Source organism: Canis lupus, chromosome 7 (genome assembly GCF_003254725.2).
Source record: "Canis lupus dingo isolate Sandy chromosome 7, ASM325472v2, whole genome shotgun sequence".
NCBI lineage: Eukaryota > Metazoa > Chordata > Mammalia > Carnivora > Canidae > Canis > Canis lupus.
In genome coordinates this window covers 70160768-70184149 of record NC_064249.1, presented here as the reverse complement: position 1 = coordinate 70184149, position 23382 = coordinate 70160768, and the positions used below count along the sequence as shown (strand labels likewise).

Sequence of the window (23382 nt, the reverse complement as noted above, 5' to 3'; positions counted from 1 at the left end):
CGTTGTGCTCCTTGGGCAAGTTATTTAACTTCTGAGGACCTCACTTTCTTCATCTGTAGAGAGAGGAGAGAGCAGGCCACACTCGCAAGGCTTCCATAGACTGTATGTTGACTTCCTGACACATAACAGGCCTAGGATAAAGCAAAGCTTGTATTTCACTGGATTCAAAAAATACCACTGAGATCATGCCAGAGCCTACCGAGAGCCTTAGAGCCCACTACAGAAAGAGAAAACATCTTCCTACGTGACATCAGTTTATTAGCTGCCATGTTCTAACCAAAAAGTCTCCCTGTCTTCAGGGAGGTGCAGAGTATTTGACCTGGAGTTTTCTTTGTTTTTACAAATCGTTGCCACTGAAGCTCAAGAGCCTCTGATTGCTGAGAAGGTTGAAGAAGGATGAATGGGCTGCAGGACAGATGTAGCCTGCGTGCTGTGGATGAGATAGCAAAGCAGGCTTCTTTCAGCAAGCTGCATTCAGCACCACTCAAATACTTACTGAGTAGCATGGTGCCTACACTGAAGATGCATTATTCCTGGGATAAAAAAAAGTTTTCTTTATAAATTACTATTTTTTTAAATTTTTTTAAATTTTTATTTATTTATGATAGTCACAGAGAGAGAGAGAGAGGCAGAGACATAGGCAGAGGGAGAAGCAGACTCTATGCACCGAGAGCCCGACGTGGGATTCGATCCCGGGTCTCCAGGATCGCGCCCTGGGCCAAAGGCAGGCACCAAACCGCTGCGCCACCCAGGGATCCCTAAATTACTATATTTATTACATGAAAATATCACGTTTCCCAAGCAGGAGACTTCCATTCACATAATTATTTGGCTACCATTCATTGAGTGTGTACTGTGTGTCAGGGCCCTTCCCAGGAAATGGTGAGATTAAAATGAGTGAGATCCTCTCTGTCCCTAAAATTTCATAGTCTCCTGGGACAGATATACATGTAACACCATACATTACAGCAAGTACTTCAGTGCCCGGGGTATGAATAATGTGCCATGTGAGAACACACAAGACGGTTGTTAACTCTGCCTACTGGGTTCAACAAAGGCTTCCCCCAAAAAGTGACACAGATCTGGGGAGTGAAGGAAAAGTATGAGTGTAAGCCTGATACAGGGAAGGAAGGTGTGCATTCTAGAAAGAATCATAGACTGTTGTGCCCAAGATTACGTACCCGAGAAACCACCAAGGAGCCGACACCGATGCAAACACACGAGGGTTTATTTACAAGCTCGAGCTTGGGTCCAAGTGTATCCGACACAACGGAGCAGGGACTTGGACCCGAGGTGGGTTTCAGCTTAGTTTTAAGGGCTGGTCTAGGGGACCTCCAGAAGGGGTGGAGGAATTTCTCAAGTTCTGTTTACATTTTGATATGGGGCTTTCAAGGGCATTGAGCTCTGTTCTCATTTTAATATGGGGCTTCCTGCCACTGGCTTGAGCTCTGTTCTCATTCTAATATGGGGCTTTCTAGGTGTAAGCTGTTTTTTTTTCCTGTAACTGAAGTAATGTAAATTTCAGCTCTTATTCACAGGAGCCTGGGGTGGCTGAACTTGTGCTAACGCTGAACTTAAGGTGGAATGGCCTTAATTTTCTCAGCCTCCACAAGACATGAGAAATAGTCCAGTTCAGTAGGTTCTCAAAATGTGGTTGTTGGACCAGCATCACCATCACCAGGGAATTTGTCAGAAATACAGATTACTGAGGACCACCCCAGAAACTCTGAGAATGGTGTCCAGCAATCTGTGTCTTAGCAAGCCCTCCAGCTGATTTTTATACTCACTCAGGTTTGAGAACTATTGTTACAGTCAACTGATGGTATCAAGTGAAAGAAAAAAATACATTAACAAAGTATTTACTTTTACATAATACAAAGATATCTGGGTAGATATAGGTTTTCCACCCCAACTCTAACCTTTCTAACTCCAATCCAAACAAAGGATTGGTTTATAAGATTATGTAGATCATATCATGAAAGAAGATAAAGGATATATCCAAGGGAAAAATAATGAAAGTAGAATAAAATTAGAAAAGTAATAAAACCATTACCATTTTGTCATATATTTACCAATAAATGCCCTGATACTCAAAGCAGGTGTGGAAACATTCATTTTACAAGGGTCACAGTACCTGCAAGATTAAATGGCAGGTGCTAAACATGCAGCTTTGCTAATGTTGAGACCTGAGAGGGGTTCCCCCCATGGCATCCTCATTCAGAAGACACTCTGCCAAGGTCCGATGACATCCAGACAGTCAAAACCGTGCAAGTATAAACACCTGTTTCTTATCACTGCCTTCCACAGGCTCAATATCAAAGAGAAGATCAATGGAAGGAAGCCAGACAGAGGCCTAAATATTGAGGCCAAGTTTGCAGCTCTCAGACAATCCAACTCACATCTGGAGAGTATCATCAAAGACAAAAGCAGCAGTAAAAGTGGAAGCATTAAAAAAAGCCAGAAGGGAGATGAAATAGTCAGATTTGAACAAAATGCAGAGTAAGCATTGTACATCAACCAAAGAACCTCGCCATAGAAGGATGTGCTTCTCTGGACTTCCTGAACCTCCTAGGTTGAGATGTCTATGCACTCCTTAACTTTTGCAGCTTCTAGTGTGTTTTTTTTTTTCAAAAGCTTTTTCTTGGTGCATTACATGTGCAACATGTACCACACAATCTAGGGCTTGATTAGATTCTGACTTGTATTATTCTCTGATTGTTTTATGCTTATGTTGTTTATCTCCTCAACTAGATCATAAATTAGATAGGGCCTCCCACTTCCAAACTTCCTTTAGCACAGGGAAGATTTTAAGAGGAGGCTGTCTTTGTACCTCCTCTTGAAGGAGAAATGAGAATTGGCTCAGTGAACAGAGATGAGTATTTGAGAGAACACAAAGCACAAGGACACTGGAAAGCGTGGCATATGGGGAAGAGTACGTGGAGTCCAGTGCTGCTGGTGTAAGGAGTGGGGTGACAGGAGACAAGGCTGCCTAGGAGATGGGGTCTAGACCGTATAGATCATGAAAATCTCTACTGTGGGTCATCTTCAAAGGTTTAGATTACATTGTAAACGTGTAAGAAGTCTGGAGAGAACTTAAAGTGAAAAATGGCACGATCAGATAACAAAGATCACATTACAAATCATACTGTTAGGATTATAGAAAATGCTGTGGAGTGTGCATCTGTGTGTGTGTGTGTGTGTGTGTGTGTGTGCTAGAGGGGGTGGGAATAAAGTCATTGTGGCTTAGTGCAAAGAGCATAGTAGCTTCAAAATTAACCAGCTGTGTTATCCCAGACAAGCTGTTTAATCTTCAATAGTCTTATTTTCTCATCCAGAGAATAGTCCCTGCCACATATTGTTTGAGGATGAAATGAGATAATGCATTTAGCATGGTCAACATGTGCCTGGAATAGAGGTGCTCAAAAATGTCTGTAGGTATTGTGGTTACTGGAGGCAGAGGGACCGTTCCTTTTCTATTCACTTGGTATTTGTTGGTTACTGTCTTGGTTTTTCCAACCAAGTCCAGATGAGACTCAAGGAAGGGAGTCAAGGGCTTGGAACAGAAGCAACAGAAGCAGGAGATCCACCACGTTCTTCACAATCAGCTTTGGGACTGGAGCAGAGTTTGGACACTGGGAATTTGTCATGGCACCAGTCCCATCCCCAGTGACATGCAGCCCCTGTGTGGAAGAACAGAAGGACGGTGGCACCCCTCCTCGGTTTTATATTGTCCAGAATAGATGAGGCAGATAGAAGAATCACAGAGCAAGGAGCTGAGGGTGCTTACAAGGGAGTGTTTGACACGATGTGTCTCCTAGGCCAGCAAAGGAAGGAAGCGAGACCCAGGGAGCTAAATAACTAGAGGAGAGAGAGTTGTGGGAGAACGGGAGAACTCAAGAGGAAACTATCCTGAGACCCATCAGATGAACCCGAGTGGGGAGAAGGGAAGGAGGAAACAGGAGAGAGCAGAGGTGAGGGCGGGAATAATAAGAACCCTTAATTCTTTTTACAGTGCCCAGGGCACTGCATGTGAACAATAGTTATTCAGTAAATTGGTGTTGAATTAAATTCATATGCATCAATGCAATTTGACTCCACGCCCAGCACATTCAAAGAATACAGGCTGCTTCTTACAGGCTCACACCCGCATCTGTCAAAACTGAGTGATTGCCATCCAGGGACAGGGAATGTCATCATGTTCTCTTCTCCCACAGCAACGGTGTTTCAGAGAGTTGACTGGAGCAGGATTTCTTTGTTTCAAGTTTGAGATGGGGTGTAGAATTCTCAAGGGGGAAGGAACAACCTGTTCCGAAATGAACAAATAATGATAACAAATCAAAAAGGAGTCTAATTGCTGGATAGGTGAAGAGTAAGAATAAGGCCTTTTACAAATTATGCGAACAAGGAAGCAGCAGGAGTGGTGTTGGAGAAATTGCCAAGCTCATTCCCATCAACTACAGCTATTGTAGGGGTGGGGCGGCTGGGGGGGGGGGGTGTGTGGCTGGCGAAGCACCTGCAGTAAAACACTCCAGATGGAAGGCATTGACAATGGTTAGCTGCAGAGGCGGCCCATCTCACCCTGGGGGTACTGCCCACCTCTCTCTCCGACAGGCAAGCATTGATAATTCAGGATAGCACTGAAAGAATGAGTGTGAAATCGGAAGGTGTGTGGGGTTTGTGGGGGCCAATATGCTCTTAAAGTGGTAAAAGCCATTTCAGATGCCTTGGCCAGTTCTGATAGAGCTGCTTCTGAGACTCCATTTGGGCCTCCTGTGACATCGAGGCCTCTGATGGTGCCTCTCTTGCGCTTGCAGTCACCCCAGCTAGGCAGGAGGGTCTCTTTCCTTGCATAGGTGTGCTACTGTCGGCCTGCCAAGGTCCTGCCACAGACGGCTGGGTCCTGGCCATTCTCGATTTGGAAGGTCGCTGGGCAGCTTCTCTGTTTCTTTCCCTGGGGCTACATGGATCTGCTTCTCTCTGCATGTTTGCTCCTCTTCTCACCGCCCCCCCACCATGCTTCCTCTGCAGGGCCCTGTTTCTGCTGCCCTAGAGTTTCTTTCTTTTTTTAAGATTTTATGTTAAAAATTTTATGTTATTTTATGTTAGTTATTTTATGTTATGTTTTATGTTTTATTCATGAGAGACACAGAGAGGCAGAGAGAGAGAAGGGGGCAGAGACAGGAGAAGCAGGCTCCATGCAAGGAGCCCGATGTTCGACTCAATCCTGGGACTCTGGGATCACACCCTGAGCTGAAGGCAGTTGCTCAACCACTGAGCCACTCAGGTGCCCCTGCCCCAGAGTTTCAAATAGCACTCGACTTCAGCTTCCAAGGGGGCAAACACTGACCTTTCCTCTACTTGACTTTGCAGATAAGCTCACCAGCATTCAGTGACTCTAGGAACACTTCCATTTAAATTTCCGGGAGCCAGCATCTGATTAACTCAACTAAGCCTCTGCATAGATGCCCCTGAGTTGGGTCTTCAAACCCAGTGCAATCAGGTCAGAGGAGGTAGTAATCGCCTTCAATGTCCCCGGCCAGGACACCGGCAGCAGAGGCTGTGGGCAGGGGAAAATATTTCCCCAAAGCAGGTGTCAGCTGACAGCTACCACAGACGGGACCACTACAGGTACTTCTGGCGCCTCAGCACTCAGTAGATTTGTACAACAAACTTAGGAAGAAAAGCACCAGCATATAAAAGAAGGACATTTACGAGAAAAATTAAAAAAATCTTTGATTCAGGTAAAAAATATATAGTCTGGCTCTGAAGCAAGTTGTCTAGAATGTGCCAGAACATGTTCACAGGACTATTTAGCTAGTTATGAGGGATGTAGACAAAAATAACTCCATTTTCATCAGAGGCTATTTCCACTGCTTCTTTTCAAGTTATATTGTGCAGTTTTGATTGTCACTGGGGTTGCATTTTTTCCCTTTCTCTGTCATGGCTGTCTTTATATCCCATTAAATAGTTTTATTCTATCATCACTCCTGTTTCTCCTATATTCATCAGTGGCTTTCATATCTTTCCCAACATTTTTTTGAATAGACACTGATGGTCTTTGCTCTCTTCTGCAAAAATTCCGCAGACATGTGTTTTACTCCAGTAGGATAGGGTGTCCTGCTGCCACAGGGCCTCCCCAAGAGCTATTGGCCATGGCAGATCAAGTCCTTTATCTGTGCTGCTTAGTTCCTTCCCAGGGGAATCCATCTGTAAGCATAGCTGAGGTAATCAGACCCTATCCTAGAAATCCCAATGGGAACAACTCCATGGGGAGGATATCTCCAAGGTCACGGAGAGTCAGAACAGCCACCTTCCAAAATCAACAGTCCAAAATAATGCTGTGAGATTTTCATAATGTACTGCCTCAATTATTTCCACAATAAAAATCCCCTCCTAAGTTCTATGAGATTTTACTCAACCAGCGATAAATGTATACCCATATTAATGAGGACTTAGTAACTATTTCTTGAGAAATGTCACCCTCCACCTTTTTATGCTCAAAAGTCAAAGTGAAACCACTTTCTAAAAGCTTTGTATGAAGACAAAGGCAGTTGTAATTGTGCTACCTACTGGGGCCAAATTGGAGGAGGTTTGGCTTGTTGGGGTTTTTTTGTTTTGTATTGTTTTGTGTACAATATCATATCTTTTGAAAGGGAAAATGCTCAAAAGGCATTTATTTGTAGAAGCAGGCTGACTAAAGGAGGTATTCACAAACAAAATCCAACTGCAGATGATTAGGATGGCAATTAATGTTAATGGAAAACCAGAATATATTCTGTGTACGTAATACGGCTTAGCATTGTACTCTGAGTAAGATAATGGGTGTGTTTCAGCCTGTGCTTATTCAACGGCGCTCTAATGGTATTTATATGACTTCAAGTATAGAACATATGAAAATCTTCAAGCAGGGAAGTCTGAAAAATTGAAAGAATGGCATTCAGCTATCTTTTGTAGCTACAGATCCAGAAGGTCAGAAAATGTCTGAAAAATGGGTCTTCATGTTGGGCAATGTTAACTCATGCCTTCACCTCTGCTGGGTTTTCTGATTACTTTTACCCCCAAGTGGCACAGCTTTGTTTTTTGGTAGTATATCAGTGAGAACAATTCCTCTATTTTTAAATTTTTTTTTATTTTAAAATCATAAGCCCATTGAGCATTCATAAAGGTCTTCTTTCTTGATCCCCATAGAGTTGAGATTTATTACTAATAGAGTAAAAAAAAAATGCTGATTAAAAAAACCTGCGTCCATATTGCATAGTATTTTGTTCTGTGCAGAAAGAGTGCTCTGTGTGTTTAGACTGTAGTAGAAACACACGTTGCAAGCAAAGAGAAGTTCAAAGAGAAGCCATACCCCAGCGGGCCACATTCTCACTCTCTTCAGAGATACTCTTTCCTCCTTTTCAGGGTCCTCCTGAACTGCCCAAGCAAGAAATAATTGCTTCTTTTAGATTCTCTTGCCTCTCTCCACCCCTAGATCTCATTTCTAGCTACAGCCAGGGAAATCTTTAGTTCATGGATGGCCTTGTCACTCTCTGGTTTAAATCACCCTCGTGGAGTACCACCGCTTGCAAAGCCAAGTCCTGGGTACATAGCTTACGAAAGCTCCTCAGGATTTGGCCTTGAATGCCCATCTCAAGAATAGCTTCAGATGCAAGTGTCAGAAGACAGAATAATAGTGACTCAGGCAAAGGTAAAGGTCTGTTTTCTCTGGCAGAAGCAAGATGCAGAGCTGGGCTGAAATGGCACTCCCTTGTGGCCACATCCTTTGTCCTGTGCTGCTCCAACAGTAACTTATACCTCGTGGCATGTCAACATTCCAGCCAGGGATGGGGCAAAGAAGGGTGTGCCCTTCCCTTTAGATACATTTTCCAGAAACTGCACATGCCATTTCTAGTCTTATTGCATTAGCCAGAATTAGTCACTGGGAAACATTGTCATTATATGACATTATTATTCTGAGACTACTTTTTAAAATTTTTTCATTTTATTTTATTTATTTATTTATTTATTTATTTATTTATTTATTCATTCATTCATTCATTCATTCATGAGAGACACAGAGAGAGAGAGGCAAAGGGAGAAGCAGAATCCCTGATTGGAGCCCGGTGCAGAACTCGATCTCAGGACCCCAGGATCACGACCTGACCTAAGCCAAAGGCACTCAACCACTGAACTGTCCAGGCATCCTCTGAGGCTACTTTCTACTCTTCCATAAGGGAATCCTTTCTCTCTCTGTCAGTTGATTGTTATAACCTAGTATGGGCAGGTTGCACAGAGGAAAGACAAAAAGGCCACTTGACCCTGAAAAAGATTTGTGGAGATTTCTTCATCCCAGTGTCTCCCCAAACCAGAACACAGTGCCCCCTGTTCACCTGGACAGGGTCTCCCACATTGTTCTTTCTAAAGCAAGTCATGATGACCTGGCTTATAGTCTTCATTGAATGAGAGAGTAGAAGCCCTTCACTTGGTTCTTCCATCTGCATCTAAAGAAAAAATCAAGAACAGCAGCTCTAAATAAAGACATGCACAGAAATCAAAATGAAATACGGACTTGCCAGCTTTGCAAGACTATTTTCCCTTGTCAGCATCTTCTAATATGTGGTTTGTTTGTTTTTCCCTCAGGTCTAATAAATTACCTTCCTTGAGAATTTCCTTTACAGTGCTGGGTTGTTCTTGCTTTAGTCATCATTGGTACAGCAGTGTTTTTGCTCCAGGTGTGGGAACTCTGTAAAAACCAGGCACATCTCAGGCACCTGGGTGGCTCACTCAATTAAGCCTCCAAATCTTGGTCTTGGCTCAGGTTGTGATCTTGTGGTTGTGGAGTTGAGCCCCACATTGGGCTCCACACTCAGTGTGGAATCTGCTTAAGATTCTCTCTCCCTCTTCCTCTGCCTCTCCTTCTCTCCCTCTCTCTCTCTCTCTCTCTCTCTCTCCCTCTCTCTTCTCTCTCTCTCTCTCTCAAAATTAATTAATCTGTCAAAAAAATGTTTTGGAAAACAAACAAACAAACAAACAGATGCATCTCACACTCAGAGCTCATCTCATGGTGGTGAACATAGTCAAGAAATTTTCCAAGCCAAAAATCAGGATATATGGTCTGACAGTAAAATCGAACTGAGGACAACAAAACAATTTTGAAGTCATAGAGATGATCATTGTAGTCATAGAAACCCTATGAAGGCATGTTGACCCACACTTCCCACCCTTGCTCAAAAAGGAAGGCATGAAAGGCAATTTCCCTTTTTATTTTGAGAAATCTTTTATGGCCACTTAAAGTCTAATTCAGGAGCTAGCAGCTTCCTTTTCCAAGAAAACAGAAGATCATCAGAATTATTACTCCTCTTTTTTCATGACTAGGTCATATCTCTCTGAGCACATCATAAGCCTTTGTGCCATTAGAGATTTGCTATGTGCATTTGGTTGTCTCTGCATGAGGGATGCTCAGTTAATTCTTCCCAGTTACACTGCAGGATGGAGCAAGTATTGTCCATGGGTGTTACTTACAGACCTTAATAGGAGAGGGGAAGAAAGAAGTGCCGGAAAGGAGTGCATGGAAAGGGAGTTTAAGAGTAAGGGAAAGGAAGAATGAGAGAAGGAAGAGCAGGTGTCCCAGCAATTGTTGAGGGTTATGGGTCATCTTGCCCCCACTCCCCAGAAGGCCAACAAATGTGTTGCTTTACCTTATAAACACAAACTGATCAATTGTCCTTTTGAAATGGAGGAGGGTAGAAGAGAGTGTCAGATTTTCTATAGAAAAATGTAACTGGGCCAAGGTATTAAGTTGTTTATTTGGCCTGGACCAGAAAGAGCATTCAGAAATGTTTATGACTGTTTATTGCCATTTTTTCATGACCATATTTGCCCACATCATAGAGAAAAGAGATTAAGGTCTCAGTATCTTTTCACAAATATTAAGAAGGGGGAAAGTTAACTTATCTTTCCTTGATGCAATCTATTACTCTCTAAGAAAATATAAGGGCTTGACTCTATGCTGAAAATGGCCCACTTACATTTTAGTAAAACTTACGCTGTGTATGTTTAATTTACAAAAATTATCATTGGTTACATCACTTAATTCATATAAACGGCTTTGCCAAAGCTCTTCATTTGCTCTGCTAGTCTTCAGGTAACATTATTTTATATGAAATGCTGTTGTCATATTAAAGATAGCTAAATATTGAATAATGATTCAAACAATTTTGTACATTTGGAATAAATATGTATTATTCATGTTTTCAGCTTTTGCCGGTTTCACATTTTACCTAGCAGAAAGTATCTACCTGAGACCTGGCTACCTCAGAAGGAAATTCTGAAGCATTATTTCATTATTATTTTATATACAGAGATTCTCATATGTGTAATCATGAGGCTTTTTATGTGACTATAACCCTATTGGGTTATTTTTGTGGATATATTTTTTTAACTGTTAAGTCCATATTTAACAGGCAAGAATGTCTTCAACAGGACCTGTTTTATATGGAGAGACTCCCTCATGCAATGGATTTTTCCATCTAAATTTGTATGTGCCACAGTTTTGCCAAAACCATGTATTATTTAACCCTTTTAAATCCCTCCTTGTCACTCCCCAATTGTGGGATCATAACTTTATACAGAGCAGTCCCGAAGTATTTTATGCAAAAGTCTCTTCACTAGTCTCTCTTCAGTGGACAAGTTTTGATTTACCTGACCCACAGGTATCATGAGTTCTTCTTGCCTTTTTTGTCTCTTCAGGTGTCAGTTTCTTTCTGTCCTTTGGACAGACTGTCTTCTCTCCAGACATCTTGTCTTCAGCAGGGCAGGCAAGCTCTTCAGACTTTAACTTCAAGGCAGGTAGAGAGCTTCAAGAGGTGGGATGTTCTCTCATGAGCCTTGGAGGCTCAGAAGTCAAAGGTTCACAGAGGCAAAAGGAACATCCATCAGCCTGTCTCCTGCACTCTGAAACCACTGATCTCTGGAACACCCATGAGATGATCTGTCCCTTCCTCGTGCATGGCCCTCGTTTCGTCACACAGTCATCTTTCTACTCAATACACCTGATTCGAATTTCAGTCTAGACCACACTAGGAAATTTTGCACTGATGCATGAATTCGTTGAATAAATATTTTAGCCAATTTGCACCATCAGCCAAGTATCTGCTGGACACTGGATGAGTAAAACATAGTCCCTACCCTCAAAGAGCTCATAATTTAGTAAACTAACCAATTTCAAAAGACTCTAGTGATTAAACTCCCCCAATCAGCTTTGCTGAGCCATTAATGCCATTAGTGCAGGAACTGAGAGACTACAAAAAAAAAAAAAAAAGGAGAATTATAAAATCTGGATGGGAATTTTCAGCTGTCAGGAACTCTCATATACAGTACAGCCCATGGTATAGGTAAGACCTGACCTCTCAAAAGTATGCATTTTTCTTCATTAGCCCACGTGTGTGTGTGTGTTTTATTTTGTTGTGATTGTTGTTAAGTTAAACCATTTATTTCTCTCTCTCTGAATATGAAATGACATTAGTGATATTTTGGACAGTCATGCTGTCTTTTCAGGACAACTCCTATCATGACAATTTTTGTTACAGGGAGCTTTAAAAATAAATCAGGCTGTTAATAGGAACTCAGCTACCAAAGAAACTAGAGTCAAAAGAAAATACTCTGCCCTGTGGAACAGCAGCCTCTGCTACTAAAGCATAGGAAAGATCTGTGCTTAGAACGAGGTGGGATCCCACAGGTAGATCTGTAGGAGTCACTTCTCTTTGAGGCAGATCTGACCCTCAGGCCCAGGTATTTTGTGTCCTCAGGAACATTTCCAGGGCCTTTCCTTTGGCCCTCTTGCCATCGCTTGTGAACGTTTAACCAGAAACCTTTAAACCAGGAAAAGGAGATGCCATGACATTCAAAGTAGCCAGTTCAAGCTGATCCTTCAACTGCTCTGTTAAGAAGAAGCCATTGGGTCACCTGGGTGGCTCAGTCAGTTAAACGACTGACTCTTGGTGTCGACTCAGGTCATGATCTCATGGGTGGTGTGATGGAGTCTCTCATCGAGCTCCATGCTTAGCCCTGTCTCTGCTTGAGATTCTCTCCCTCTCCCTCTGCACCACCCCCACTCTTGCCTACCCGGGCTCTCCCTCTCTCTCTCAAATAAATACATAGAAGAAAGAAGAAGAAGCAGCAGCAGCAGCAGCTCTTGATCCCTCTGACAAAAAAACAGGGCAGATTTTCTCTACAGCTCTGATTTATTTGCCACCATCGCTATTTTCAACTCTAATCACTTGTGGTGTTGGTGGGGGGGGGGGCGGTTATTTGCGAGCTGTGATGGTCACTACAGAATTCTAACGGGAAAGTCATGTGAGGGAAGGGAGAAAGATCTATCCTCGAGTTATAAGAGGCCAGTCGCTTCTCATTTTTTACCACCCGCATTTATTTTATTTACCCTGATGGAGTGCTTAGCGTGTGTTTACACGGCCAGCCTGGGGCCAGGTGGGGGGGGACAGAAAGGTGGCTAAGGGGTCTAAGCCGACCTGCAAGGAACGGAGGGAAGTAGCCCGGGAATGCCTGAGACAGACAGTTCCATAGGAGCCGGGAGAGTGTGCAGCAGATGCCATGGAAACACCGAGGGGAACTAATTCTCTCGGGAAGGGGGATCCATCCGCAAGGGCTTCCCGGGGAAACTGGGCCTTTGGGGTGCCCGTGCTCGATGATTGACAGACAGGCAAGACGCAAACCTGCGATACAGCCCGTTACCGGAATCCTAGAGGGAGAGGGTCTGCTTTCAGGTGATCTGAAATCAGTTCAGCATGTTCGCAGCCCCCTCCCCGGGTGTGCCAGCCCTCGCCCCCCCCGCCGCTGGGTCCCCGGCTGCGGCGCGCTTTCCCACCCTACCGAGGTCGGAGAGCTGGTCGGACGATGCCCTGAAACCGCCTTGCAGGCTAGCGAGGGCTCCTTCCGCCTCGGGATCCTCCAAAGGGCAACGTCGATGTTCAAGAGAAGTGCTGACCGTCTCCCCCTCTCGTTCCTCCCCGCCCGCAGGTCTCACCCAGCCGCGGGGTGTCATCGCCATGAAAGGGTTATCGGGCAGCCGCAGCCACCACCACGGGGTCACCTGTGACTCGGCCTGTGACTCGCTGCCGCACCACTCGGACCGCAAGCCCTACCTGCTGAGCCCGGTGGAGCACCACCCCGCGGACCACCCCTACTACACGCAGCGCAACTCCTTCCAGGCCGAGTGCGTGGGCCCCTTCAGCGACCCGCTGGCCAGCAGCACCTTCCCGCGCAGGCACTACACGTCGCAGCAGGAGCTGAAGGACGAGTGCGCGCTGGTGCCGCGCACGCTGGCCGCCAAGGCCAACCGCATCCCCGCCAACCTCCTGGACCAGTTTGAGAGGCAGCTGCCGCTCAGCCGGGACGGCTACCACACGCTGCAGTACAAGCGCACGGCCGTGGAGCACCGCAGCGACAGCCCCGGCCGCATCCGCCACCTGGTCCACTCGGTGCAGAAGCTCTTCACCAAGTCGCACTCGCTGGAGGGGCCGGCCAAGGGCAGCGTCAACGGGGGCAAAGCCAGCCCCGACGAGCCGCAGCCCGTGCGCTACGGCAAGCGCAGCAAGAGCAAGGAGCGGCGCCCCGAGCCCAAGGCCCGCCCCAGCACGTCCCCCGGCTGGTGGAGCTCCGACGACAACCTGGACGGCGACGTGTGCATCTACCACGCCCCCTCGGGCGTGATGACCATGGGCAGGTGCCCCGACCGCTCGGCCTCGCAGTACTTCGTGGAGGCCTACAACACCATCAGCGAGCAGGCGGTCAAGGCCTCCCGGAGTAACAGCGACGTCAAGTGCTCCACCTGCGCCAACCTGCCGGTCAACCTGGACGCGCCGCTTCTGAAGAAGAGCGCCTGGTCCTCCACGCTGACCGTGAGCCGGGCCAGGGAGGTTTACCAGAAAGCCTCGGTTAACATGGACCAGGCCATGGTGAAGTCCGAATCGTGTCAACAAGAACGCTCCTGCCAGTACCTTCAGGTACCATTTATGTCGAGGGATGGATGCTTAGAAATTGTCACCTGCCAGTTGTGTGGTGTGTTCTGGGTCCCGGTCTGGGCTCTGCACATTGTTTAGCATTTGTCTGGCCAACTGCTCCTATCAGGAAGCAAACTTGCTACCAACTCCATCCAGTTAATCTTGAGATACTAGATATAAAAAGTGCTTTGAAAAGCACGCCTACATAAAGGCAAGGAGTTATTAATGTTTAGTGTTCCTCTTTTGTCTGAGGGAACATGGGATAGGGAGGAGAGGAAAGGGGAGTCCACATAGAATTTTAAAATAAATCCACCTTTTTTTTACAAAAGCCAACAATGATCTTTTGAATTTTGGAAGGAGTTTAATTAGATCTATCCAGAGGGGTTGTTTTTTATTATTATTATTATTATATTATTATTATTATTATTATTGTAAAATTCTGCCTTAAGCTATTTGTTTGGGAAACTTGATCTATATCGTCACCATTGCAATTGTTGTCACCACCTCCAACACTAACCACACTCCCACCGGAACTCGCCAACCCCCACCCAAGAGCGCAGAGAATGGGAATAAGGCCCTGGGTTCTCAGGAGGTGGAGATCGAGCCAGTTTGGGGACCTGACAAGCACAGCTGCAGAGACCTGGGACAACAGAGAAGAGGAGGAAAAGCGGAGGGAAGCATCCACACAATAAAATGCAATTAGTGTCAGCCTGTAAATCCCACACGGGTACAGACCCCAAGGCAAGCCGCTCCTCCTCTCTCAGTCTCTTCATGTCTTTCCCTAATACCCTTCCATTCACTGAACCTAGATTCCCCTGGATAAAAATGTCAGGAGCAGAGTCTTTTTCTCCCCCACCACCCACCCCTGGGGCCAATTCCTCTATCTAGTAATTTTCATTTTCCCCAAGATACAACCCTCCCAAAGAAGGACCTTCATATTTTTCCTTTTCACGGTGTCTTTTTTTTTTTTTTTCTCCCTTCTCTCCTGGTACAACTATCTTTAAAAAACAAACAAACAAACAAAAAAAAAAAAAAAAGGTTTTTACTGGACTATAAAGGCATGGCATGATTGTTTTGCACTCTTACCTTAAGAAGAAATGCAAGAAAAAAGGTCTTCTGCTGAGAAATTCAACTTTTTGCTCTCAGAATTCCTCTTGACAAGACTGGCTCCCTTGACAATGCCTCTACCAAACCTTGAGAATATGTCACTGGGCAAGGACAGTGTCCGAGTCCATCCCAGTGTTCAGAAGGTGCCACCAATATGAGGATAGTTTTCACAAACAGCACACAATTCCATAATCAACACCACTCAAAGTGGTATTGCCTCATTTAGTATAAGGTTGCTAGATGAGTTAAGCCACAGAAACTATTAATGGAATTTGAGAGCTAAAGAGTACATCTATTCCAACCTCCTCATTTAGCATATAAAAAAACTAGCCTCAAAGAAAGGTAAAGGCTTAGTGGGTTATACTGTTAGTATTAAAGGTAGGATAGAATCCAGGTCACTTAATATATAGAAATAACCATTGCTGGGGTTACAACTAAAGGCTTTAGAAATTCTTTAAGCGTATCAATCTTACCTACCACCATTAAGTATTTTGATTAGAACATCTGTTCCAAAGAAAGAATGGATAATGAGATAGGAGCCCTAGAACAGGATAGTTTATCTATGAAAGTTCTGTAATGAGAGGCAAAAAACAACAAATAAAAAAAAAAAACAAAACTGGACTTTAATAAGCAGCGATGACATTAGGTAAGAAATATCAGATTAAATAAGAAAACTCTACATGGATCAGGACCAGCCTCTGTTAGTTACATAATAAAAACAAAACAACAACAACAAAAAATGCCCTTTTAATGCTTGCGTGATTGCCTATGTTCTTCCTACCTCAAATTCATTTTTCTTTCTTTTTTGTGCCTTTTAGAAGTAAAAGGTTCAAGTAGTAAAGAAAAGTGGAAGGATAAGGAAGGAAAGAAGGAAACTGATATTGATTGAAAATCTATGTATCAGATACTGTAGCAAATGTTTTCACGCTTGTTCTTCCACTTAATTTTCAAGATAATCCTGAGAGTTTGATAGAATAATCCTCTGATTTTCCAAGGGAGGAAACTGAGATTAGAAATATCAAGTGATTTTAAAGCCATATGGCCAATAAATTGAAAAACTGAGAATTAGACTTATATCTATTTGAAGCAAAATGGCTCTTTTCAATACATCCCAGCACAGCCCTGGAATCAAGGGCATGGAAATAGTGAACAGAAGGGGGAAAAAAATCTGTAAACAGATTTTTGCTCTTATTAAAAGCTTTTCAGTAAAATGAGAAGGAAAGCCTGAAGATTTAAGTATGAGATTTAGTATCGTAGCATTATTAGATCTCATATTCTAAAGATTTGGGGAGTCTATTTTCAAGTTATTTACCTTCTTTTAAGCCAGTTTTTTAATAAAATATTTGGGGCTTACAGAGAGACATAAAGAAAAACAATAATAAAACAAACACCTATACACAACCCAACTGGAGAAATAAAACATTAATTATAGTGGATCACATATGTACCTTTCCCGATCCTATTTTCTTCCCTCCCTCCCCAGAGTAACAGCTAATCCAACTTTGTTACCCAAAGGACCTTTGTTTTTAATTCTGAAGTTATTGAAAGATTGAAAAAAATTAATATTTTCTATCCTACATTGGACAATAATTAACAATGAACCAAGCCAGTTAAACCCTTTAAATATAAACTGAGCTCAAAGGCACACCTTCTTTAATAAATATTGACATTTATTGAGCTCCTATTCTATGCAAGGCTTTCAAACTGGAAAAGAAAATTCTATATTTCGGTGTGAGCAGATAGTGTGTCTAGCAGATAAACTAAACGTACAACAGTATGTTCCTCCCACTCTGTGTGCAGAGGTGAGAGGATTCCTTGGAAGAAGGGGAAGAAGGAGTTGGACATTTACGAGGGGAGGGAGGAGAACAACAACAAAGAAAAAAACCCTGAAACTGGACATTCTCTCCAGCTCTCTCCTTGCTTTAGAAGAAGGAGGGACTCCACTGTCCTGCCAAAGCTTCTCTCAGGAAAACAGGTGTAACCAGCTCCCACCCGCTCCCATGGAATGATTTTATTTATAAGCTCATTCTGAGAAGCACATTTGGGGAAATAAAGAAAATTGTTTTTCCAGTTATATTATCTTAATACCAATTAATAGTGAAACTGGATTTACAAATGTGGTTGACTTCAATCTCACAAAGTTTAGTGGACAAAGCATTGACTTTCCAAGGAGAGGGTCCATGTGCCAGTCCCTATTTGCCACTAACAAGTTAGCAGCCACTTATTAGCCAGTTATATGGCTTGGAACCATTGTCTCAGCTCTCAGTCTCCTTCCTCTGATAGAAGATGAGGCACTTGTTCTAGAGGACCTGAGATCTGAGGTCACGTTTTTAAACTCCTTAGTTACATATGAAGAGTACTAATTAGACCAGTTTTCAAGAGTTGCAAGGCCTGGAAACTCTCATTTAATAAATGTCTACCAAAAGTACATGTTTTTGCAATGTTATTTAATTTGCTCTGTAAAAAACTCTGTAAGGTATCTTACAGTTGAAGAAACTGAAATTTAGTAAATTAAATTAAGTAACTTGCCTAAGGACACACAGTTAGTAGGTGGCAACATGGAGGGTCAGAACAGATTCGTCTGCCTCCAAAGCCTGGATTTTTCTACTTACCATTCCAATCCCTACCCCTTCCAAATATAAAACAGAGGGAGGAAGTGGCATGCATCAAATCCCTGGTGTGTGCCAAAAACCACACAGTATCTCATTTAGGACTTGAAATAAGTTTGTAAAGTACTCCTGTTTACTCCAGTTTTACAGATGACTAAACTAAGGCTTGAATGATTAAATCACTTGCCCAGGAATGCCTGGACAGTAAGTAAAAGAGCTAAGACTTGATCCTAGATCCGTCTGAGTCTAAAATGTGCTCCAGAAATGGAAATAAAGGCTCATTACTTTTATCTTATGGCCTGTTTTATTCTGTAGCAAATGCCCATGTTCCTTTGACCTCATATCTGTGCATGCAGTTAAGACTGCATGTGCATGAAATGTGACCCATCTTAGACAAACAACACAAGAACTGATATGTCCATAAATTCAAGACTGCACAAAGGTTAAATTAATATTCCCTAATAAGAGAATCTAAACACTAGCAGAGTTCTGATTCTCTCTTTGGAGAATTACCACCTGGAATTAATTTAACTTAGGTCATTGCCATGATTATATAGAAAATGAGAAGTCTGTAGGTATTTGGGCCCTGTCTGATGTTTATTTAGAAAAAAAAAATATTGTGGCTTGAAATTATTGCAATATCCAGTTAATACAGTCAATTGTGGTATGTGCTCACTCACAAGCTGTTTGTAGTTAATAATAATAATAAAAAAGAAAGACTCCCTTTTCCCCCCAATATTGTTATTTTTAAATGTCAAGAATCAGATGTCTGCTGTTTAGAATCTTGTACTGCTGCCAGTGACTGTATCAGGGTTTGGAGCAGGGACATGGATTTGAAGACATTAAAACTGTTTAATTCTCAGTTGAGATGTGGTTGGCTTTTATACATTTGGAATAGAGCATTTATGGCACATCTCCGGGTAAGTGCTAATAGTTAAGTAAATAAAATAGGAATAGGCTCAAAGGAGTAAAAGGAGTTTTTGTTGTTGTTTTGTTTTGCTTTAAAAAAAAAAGCAGGATTCTTGGTTCTGTATATGCCTCTTTATGTGAACGTTATGTTTTGAGTGACTAGCATATAAAGGCATTCAGAAGAGCAAGATTTTAGATTTCCAACTGTTAACCTGAAAAAAAAAAAATCCCTTCAATCATGTATTTTGCATTCATCCAGCAGCAGAAACAGGAAAAGGGAAACAAAACGCTCTCCTCGGTAGAAGTAGAGACACAGAGAGAGAGAGAGAGGGAGAGGGAGAGAGAGAGAGAGAGAGAGCAAGACAGAGACCAGAAAGAAAGCCACTCTCAGAGATGAAATTTTAGGAGAGCGAAATGATCGACCTTTTTAAGGCTGAGTGGGTTTCTTCAGTTTGTGTGCAAGTTTCAAGAAATGGAAGGACTGACCAGGTTTGGGTACAACTCTTTTATTACTTTGTATTTGGTGATAGTGTGTTGTTGGTTTGAGTGAGGTTTTCTTTTGGGGGGAGGGGAAGATAGTTTTTGTTATTTTATGTCTTCTCTTATAATAATAGCTAGAAAGACTGAAAGAGCTAATAAACTACTGTATGTTCAGATGGTAAGAAAACAGGTTGAGGCACTGGATACCTACAAATCAGTGTCTCCACAGAGGCTTCATAAAATCCTCCATTGACACTTTTGATCTAAGGTGCTAGGTGCTGTTAGAGGACATTGTGTGGCTAGTGATTGAAATGTGATCGGCTGTTTTCCATGACAAGGATCCTGAGTGCTTCCTGAATGCTTACCGGTCCTTTGCAAAATTAAAATTTCTGGATGGCTGGGGCTTTTTCTTTTTTCCTCCTTTTCCATCCCTCCTTCCTTTCTATCTTCCTTCCATCCTTCATTCCATCCTGGCTTTTTAAAAATTTTTTTGTCTCTTGGTCAAATTAGACTCCACAAAAGATCACTGAAGAATCATTCATAACAAGCATAAGCCCAGGATTTTTTTTCCAGTGCAAGGACAACTATTTTTCAAAATTTTGTTCAAGATTATTTCAGTCTTTGCCTAGTGAGAGTTTTCCTTCCTGGGCTGAGGTTTTCTTTCCTCTTGTTTTAGAACAATTTAAATATTAAAACTACTTTATGTGAAATGTGTGACAGTGCTGAGCAATTCTGCTAGTGACTTTGGTTACTTGGTTACTGCAACGTTTGCTTGCTGGCTTTAAAAAAAAAAAAACCTCAACCACATTAATTAATAATTTTATTTTTAATTTAAATTGCCTTAATAATCCAGCAAGGAGCGTCAAGATTCTTGAATATATTTCCTTCTTGGATTGCACAATCTTCTCCCTATTTTTCACTGATTGTAGTAAATATGTCCTCTTTGTTGATAGAAAAATGAGGTTACTCCTGCCTGATCCTAACTTTGAATATAAAATTAAGTACACAGCTAGCAGAATCCTGATTATTCTCTCTCTGATTCTAATTCTCACTATTACCTATATCCAAATAATAGTGGAGATGTGGAGGAGACAATTAGCAAAACGTTGTCAGAAAGCAGGGATCCAGAAAGAGTCAATGGCAGCCAAAGCAAGCTCAAAAAAGAAATAGGTAATCCTTCTTGAAAATTGTTAAAGAAAGTTTGTGATTCTTGGTCTGCAATTTCATTATTCAAAGGTACCTGGTTAGCTACAGTCAAGGGTTCCATAACACATGTTTTCTAATCAGAGAGAGTCCAATCTGCTAATGGAAGGTATAGCACTGGTTAGCATAGAATAAGAGAAAAACTAGCCTTGGATCTCTTTATGACCAGTGGCCTTTACTTCCTCTTTCTCTATCTTCCTTAGAAAACAAGTTACTTTGGTTGCAAATTAAAGGCAAAACTCCAGGTAATCATTTGTATTCTGTAGAGAAAGATTCATCCATAATCTCCTGTCCATTTGAGATCATAGGTTTACACAACTTTACATGAACAGTGATTTGTGAATGGTATAACACATTGGTCTTTTGTTTGAGATTTTATATGAGCTACTAAAAAATATATCCAGTATTACCCCTTTGATTTAGCGATTAGATTACATTCTTACCATTTCATTTTAGGTTCAAAGGCAACAACCTCAATTAGTAGGTTATTGTGCTCCCTGTTATGCTACTGAATAATGGAGAAATTCCATCTTTATTCTAAACAGTTGAAATCAGAACCTCCACATGATTCAAACTATAATACCCCTTGGTCAGGTTTTTTTCTGTCATTTGCCAGCTTACTAGAAAAAATAAAATAAAATAGTTCTTTTCAGGTAAAACCAGTGATATCCAGAGTTATGTGACCTCACTGATTTGTATTACTCATTTAAAACTTTGAACTCATAACTTTTCCCACTGAATAAAAATAACATGCATGTGTAACTTCCCATTCAGGGCTCATTTATCTGCTTCTCAGAATCATCTTACTCATCTATCATTAAGTTCTGCCCCTAGTAACTACCATTTGGAACACGTTATGGCACAGGGACATTTTTATTTTACTTAATTTTTGTAAATGCATATTTAAATGTTTTTATAAATTGTTAGACTGAAACCACAGTGGGAGCCGGGGTCTAGTGCTTTAATTTTTCAAGGAATGATTTATTCTCCTTCAACCCAGTCCTCTCTCTAGCTAAAAGATAAAAATATAAAGAATGAATTAATTGCTGTTATACAATTAACAAAGGTAAAGGAGGGAATGTAGTGTAAGGAGAAGCGTATCATCTCACTCCTGTTGCTTTTGACCAATTTTTTATTTCTGATACTTTTTTTTAACTCTTCTCTTTCTTGGAGAACACTCATACGACCAAGGAAAATCTGATTCTCTGGTCTTTTAAGTATAAGGATATATAAAACTATCTTTTAAAATGGTTGGTTTTTTTATTTGCTCAAGTTAAGCAATATACCCTACTGTGTTTCCATTTCTTTTTTTTTTTTTATGTGTTTCCATTTCTAAGATTAAGAGACTTCTAATTACATTTGCAAAATGAGTTTTCTAAACATGTAGATCTTTTCTTCCATGTACATTAAGTCATTACTCTCTATCAATTGACGTTTCTACTCACTATTCTCACAGAATTAGGAAATTTCCTACAAATTCAGTCTTGTGATATCACAGAACTGTTATGAAGCAGAATTACGTAGAGTCCAGAGTTACCAAATGTAGTATGCATGTGCATAGGTCCATATGTACACGTTATATCTGCATAGACATCCCTGCCCCCATAATTCAAAATCTGCATTTATATATATACTTTCTTTGATCTCTGATTCATGACATAGGATCCATTGTATTTATGTATGTATGTATGTATGTATGTATTTATTTATTTATGTTTTTTTTTATATTTATGATAGACAGAGAGAGAGAGAGAGAGAGAGAGAGAGGCAGAGACACAGGCAGAGGGATAAGCAGGCTCCATGCCGGGACCCCGAAGTGGGACTCGATCCCGGGAACTCCAGGATCGCGCCCTGGGCCAAAGGCAGGCACTAAACCGCTGAGCCACCCAGGGATCCCCAGGATCCATTTTAAACACACAATTTCACAATGTCCATGGAAGAAGAATGACTATAAAGTGGGGAATCAGATTTTTCAAAGATCTCACTAGAAAACTCATTACTTTGCCATTACAGGGATTTTATGGACCTTTATCTCAGACCAATAGTGTAAACCAGTTAGGGGTGGCCTACTTCCCTGGTGTGAGGATAAGTCCCTTTCATACAAAGAGACATCCAACAACAATGAAAGGAAATGATTTCTGCTCCACTTGTTTTTTTTTTTCTTCCACTGTTTAATATAGACTTGCAGAATTGTCTAACTCCTCCCTGATTTTACTCTCCAGGTTTCTAAAACCTTAAGGTGTGTAAAAAATCAACCAGATTTGTTTTTTGTTGTTGTTGTTTTTGTTTTTCAGAAAAATGATAATTTTAGCATTTTAGAACCTCCTCATTGGAAGGCCATCTGGCATACCTTCTCATGTACAAATTTCTCTTGGCAAGGTGGACATAGCATCTTCCTGCCTACCTATTTCTCATCTAATAATAACCTTATGGAAGAATTCTTTATGATTATTTTGTCCAACCCCCTCTTTCTAAAAATGACAAAAATAAACCCTAGGGAGACAGCTTGACTGATACAAGCTCAGTCATCCTGTCGGTAGCAGGCTGCAACCAGCATACTTACTGTCCAGCGACAGCCCTGTTCTTCTTCCCATTATGTCTCACACATCTGTGCAAACCCTTAAGGCTCCTTTTCAAAGACTAGATTACTTGTCCTTACTACATCCTTTTAAGGTAGTAGAGTCAAGGCACAAGGAGGCAAAGGGAGGAAAGAACTGATTTCAAACTTAGATTTGTTTGTTTGTTTTTAATTTATTTATTTATGAGAGACACAGAGAGGCAGAGGCAGAGACACAGGCAGAAGGAAAGCAGGCTCCATGCAGGGAGCCTGACTTGGGACTCGATCCCAGGACCCCAGGGTCAGGCCCTGGGCCGAAGGCAGGCACTAAACTGCTGAGCCACCCAGATATCCCCTCAAAGTTAGATATGAAGCATGTTTGTGGCTTAAAAGATTCATAAGAGATGAAAACAGTTGTTAACTAAATCATTACCTGTGATTTGTAATTCTGTGGTTACTAATGCCAGGGTAGTGCATTTTTAATTCCTAAAAAATAGAAATACATATATTTTTCCTG

The 23382-nt window shown here is 41.9% G+C and overlaps 1 protein-coding gene across 26 annotated transcripts in view; it reads left to right on the top strand.

The window, feature by feature from the left end:
• DLGAP1 (DLG associated protein 1) overlaps positions 1-23382 on the top strand; it is an 871196-nt gene that overhangs the window by 531942 nt on the left and 315872 nt on the right. For 8 of the 26 annotated variants that reach the window (XM_035718637.2, XM_035718634.2, XM_035718633.2 and 5 more), the window contains one exon: positions 13018-14003. In XM_035718637.2, coding sequence (XP_035574530.1) covers positions 13047-14003 — 957 coding nt within the window. In that variant the 5' untranslated portion in view covers positions 13018-13046. Of the gene's footprint in view, positions 1-12613; positions 12765-13017; positions 14004-18505; positions 18637-18922; positions 19121-23382 lie in introns of those variants that run through there. The other 18 variants (XM_049111852.1, XM_035718638.2, XM_049111851.1 and 15 more) reach the window with 9 other exon arrangements.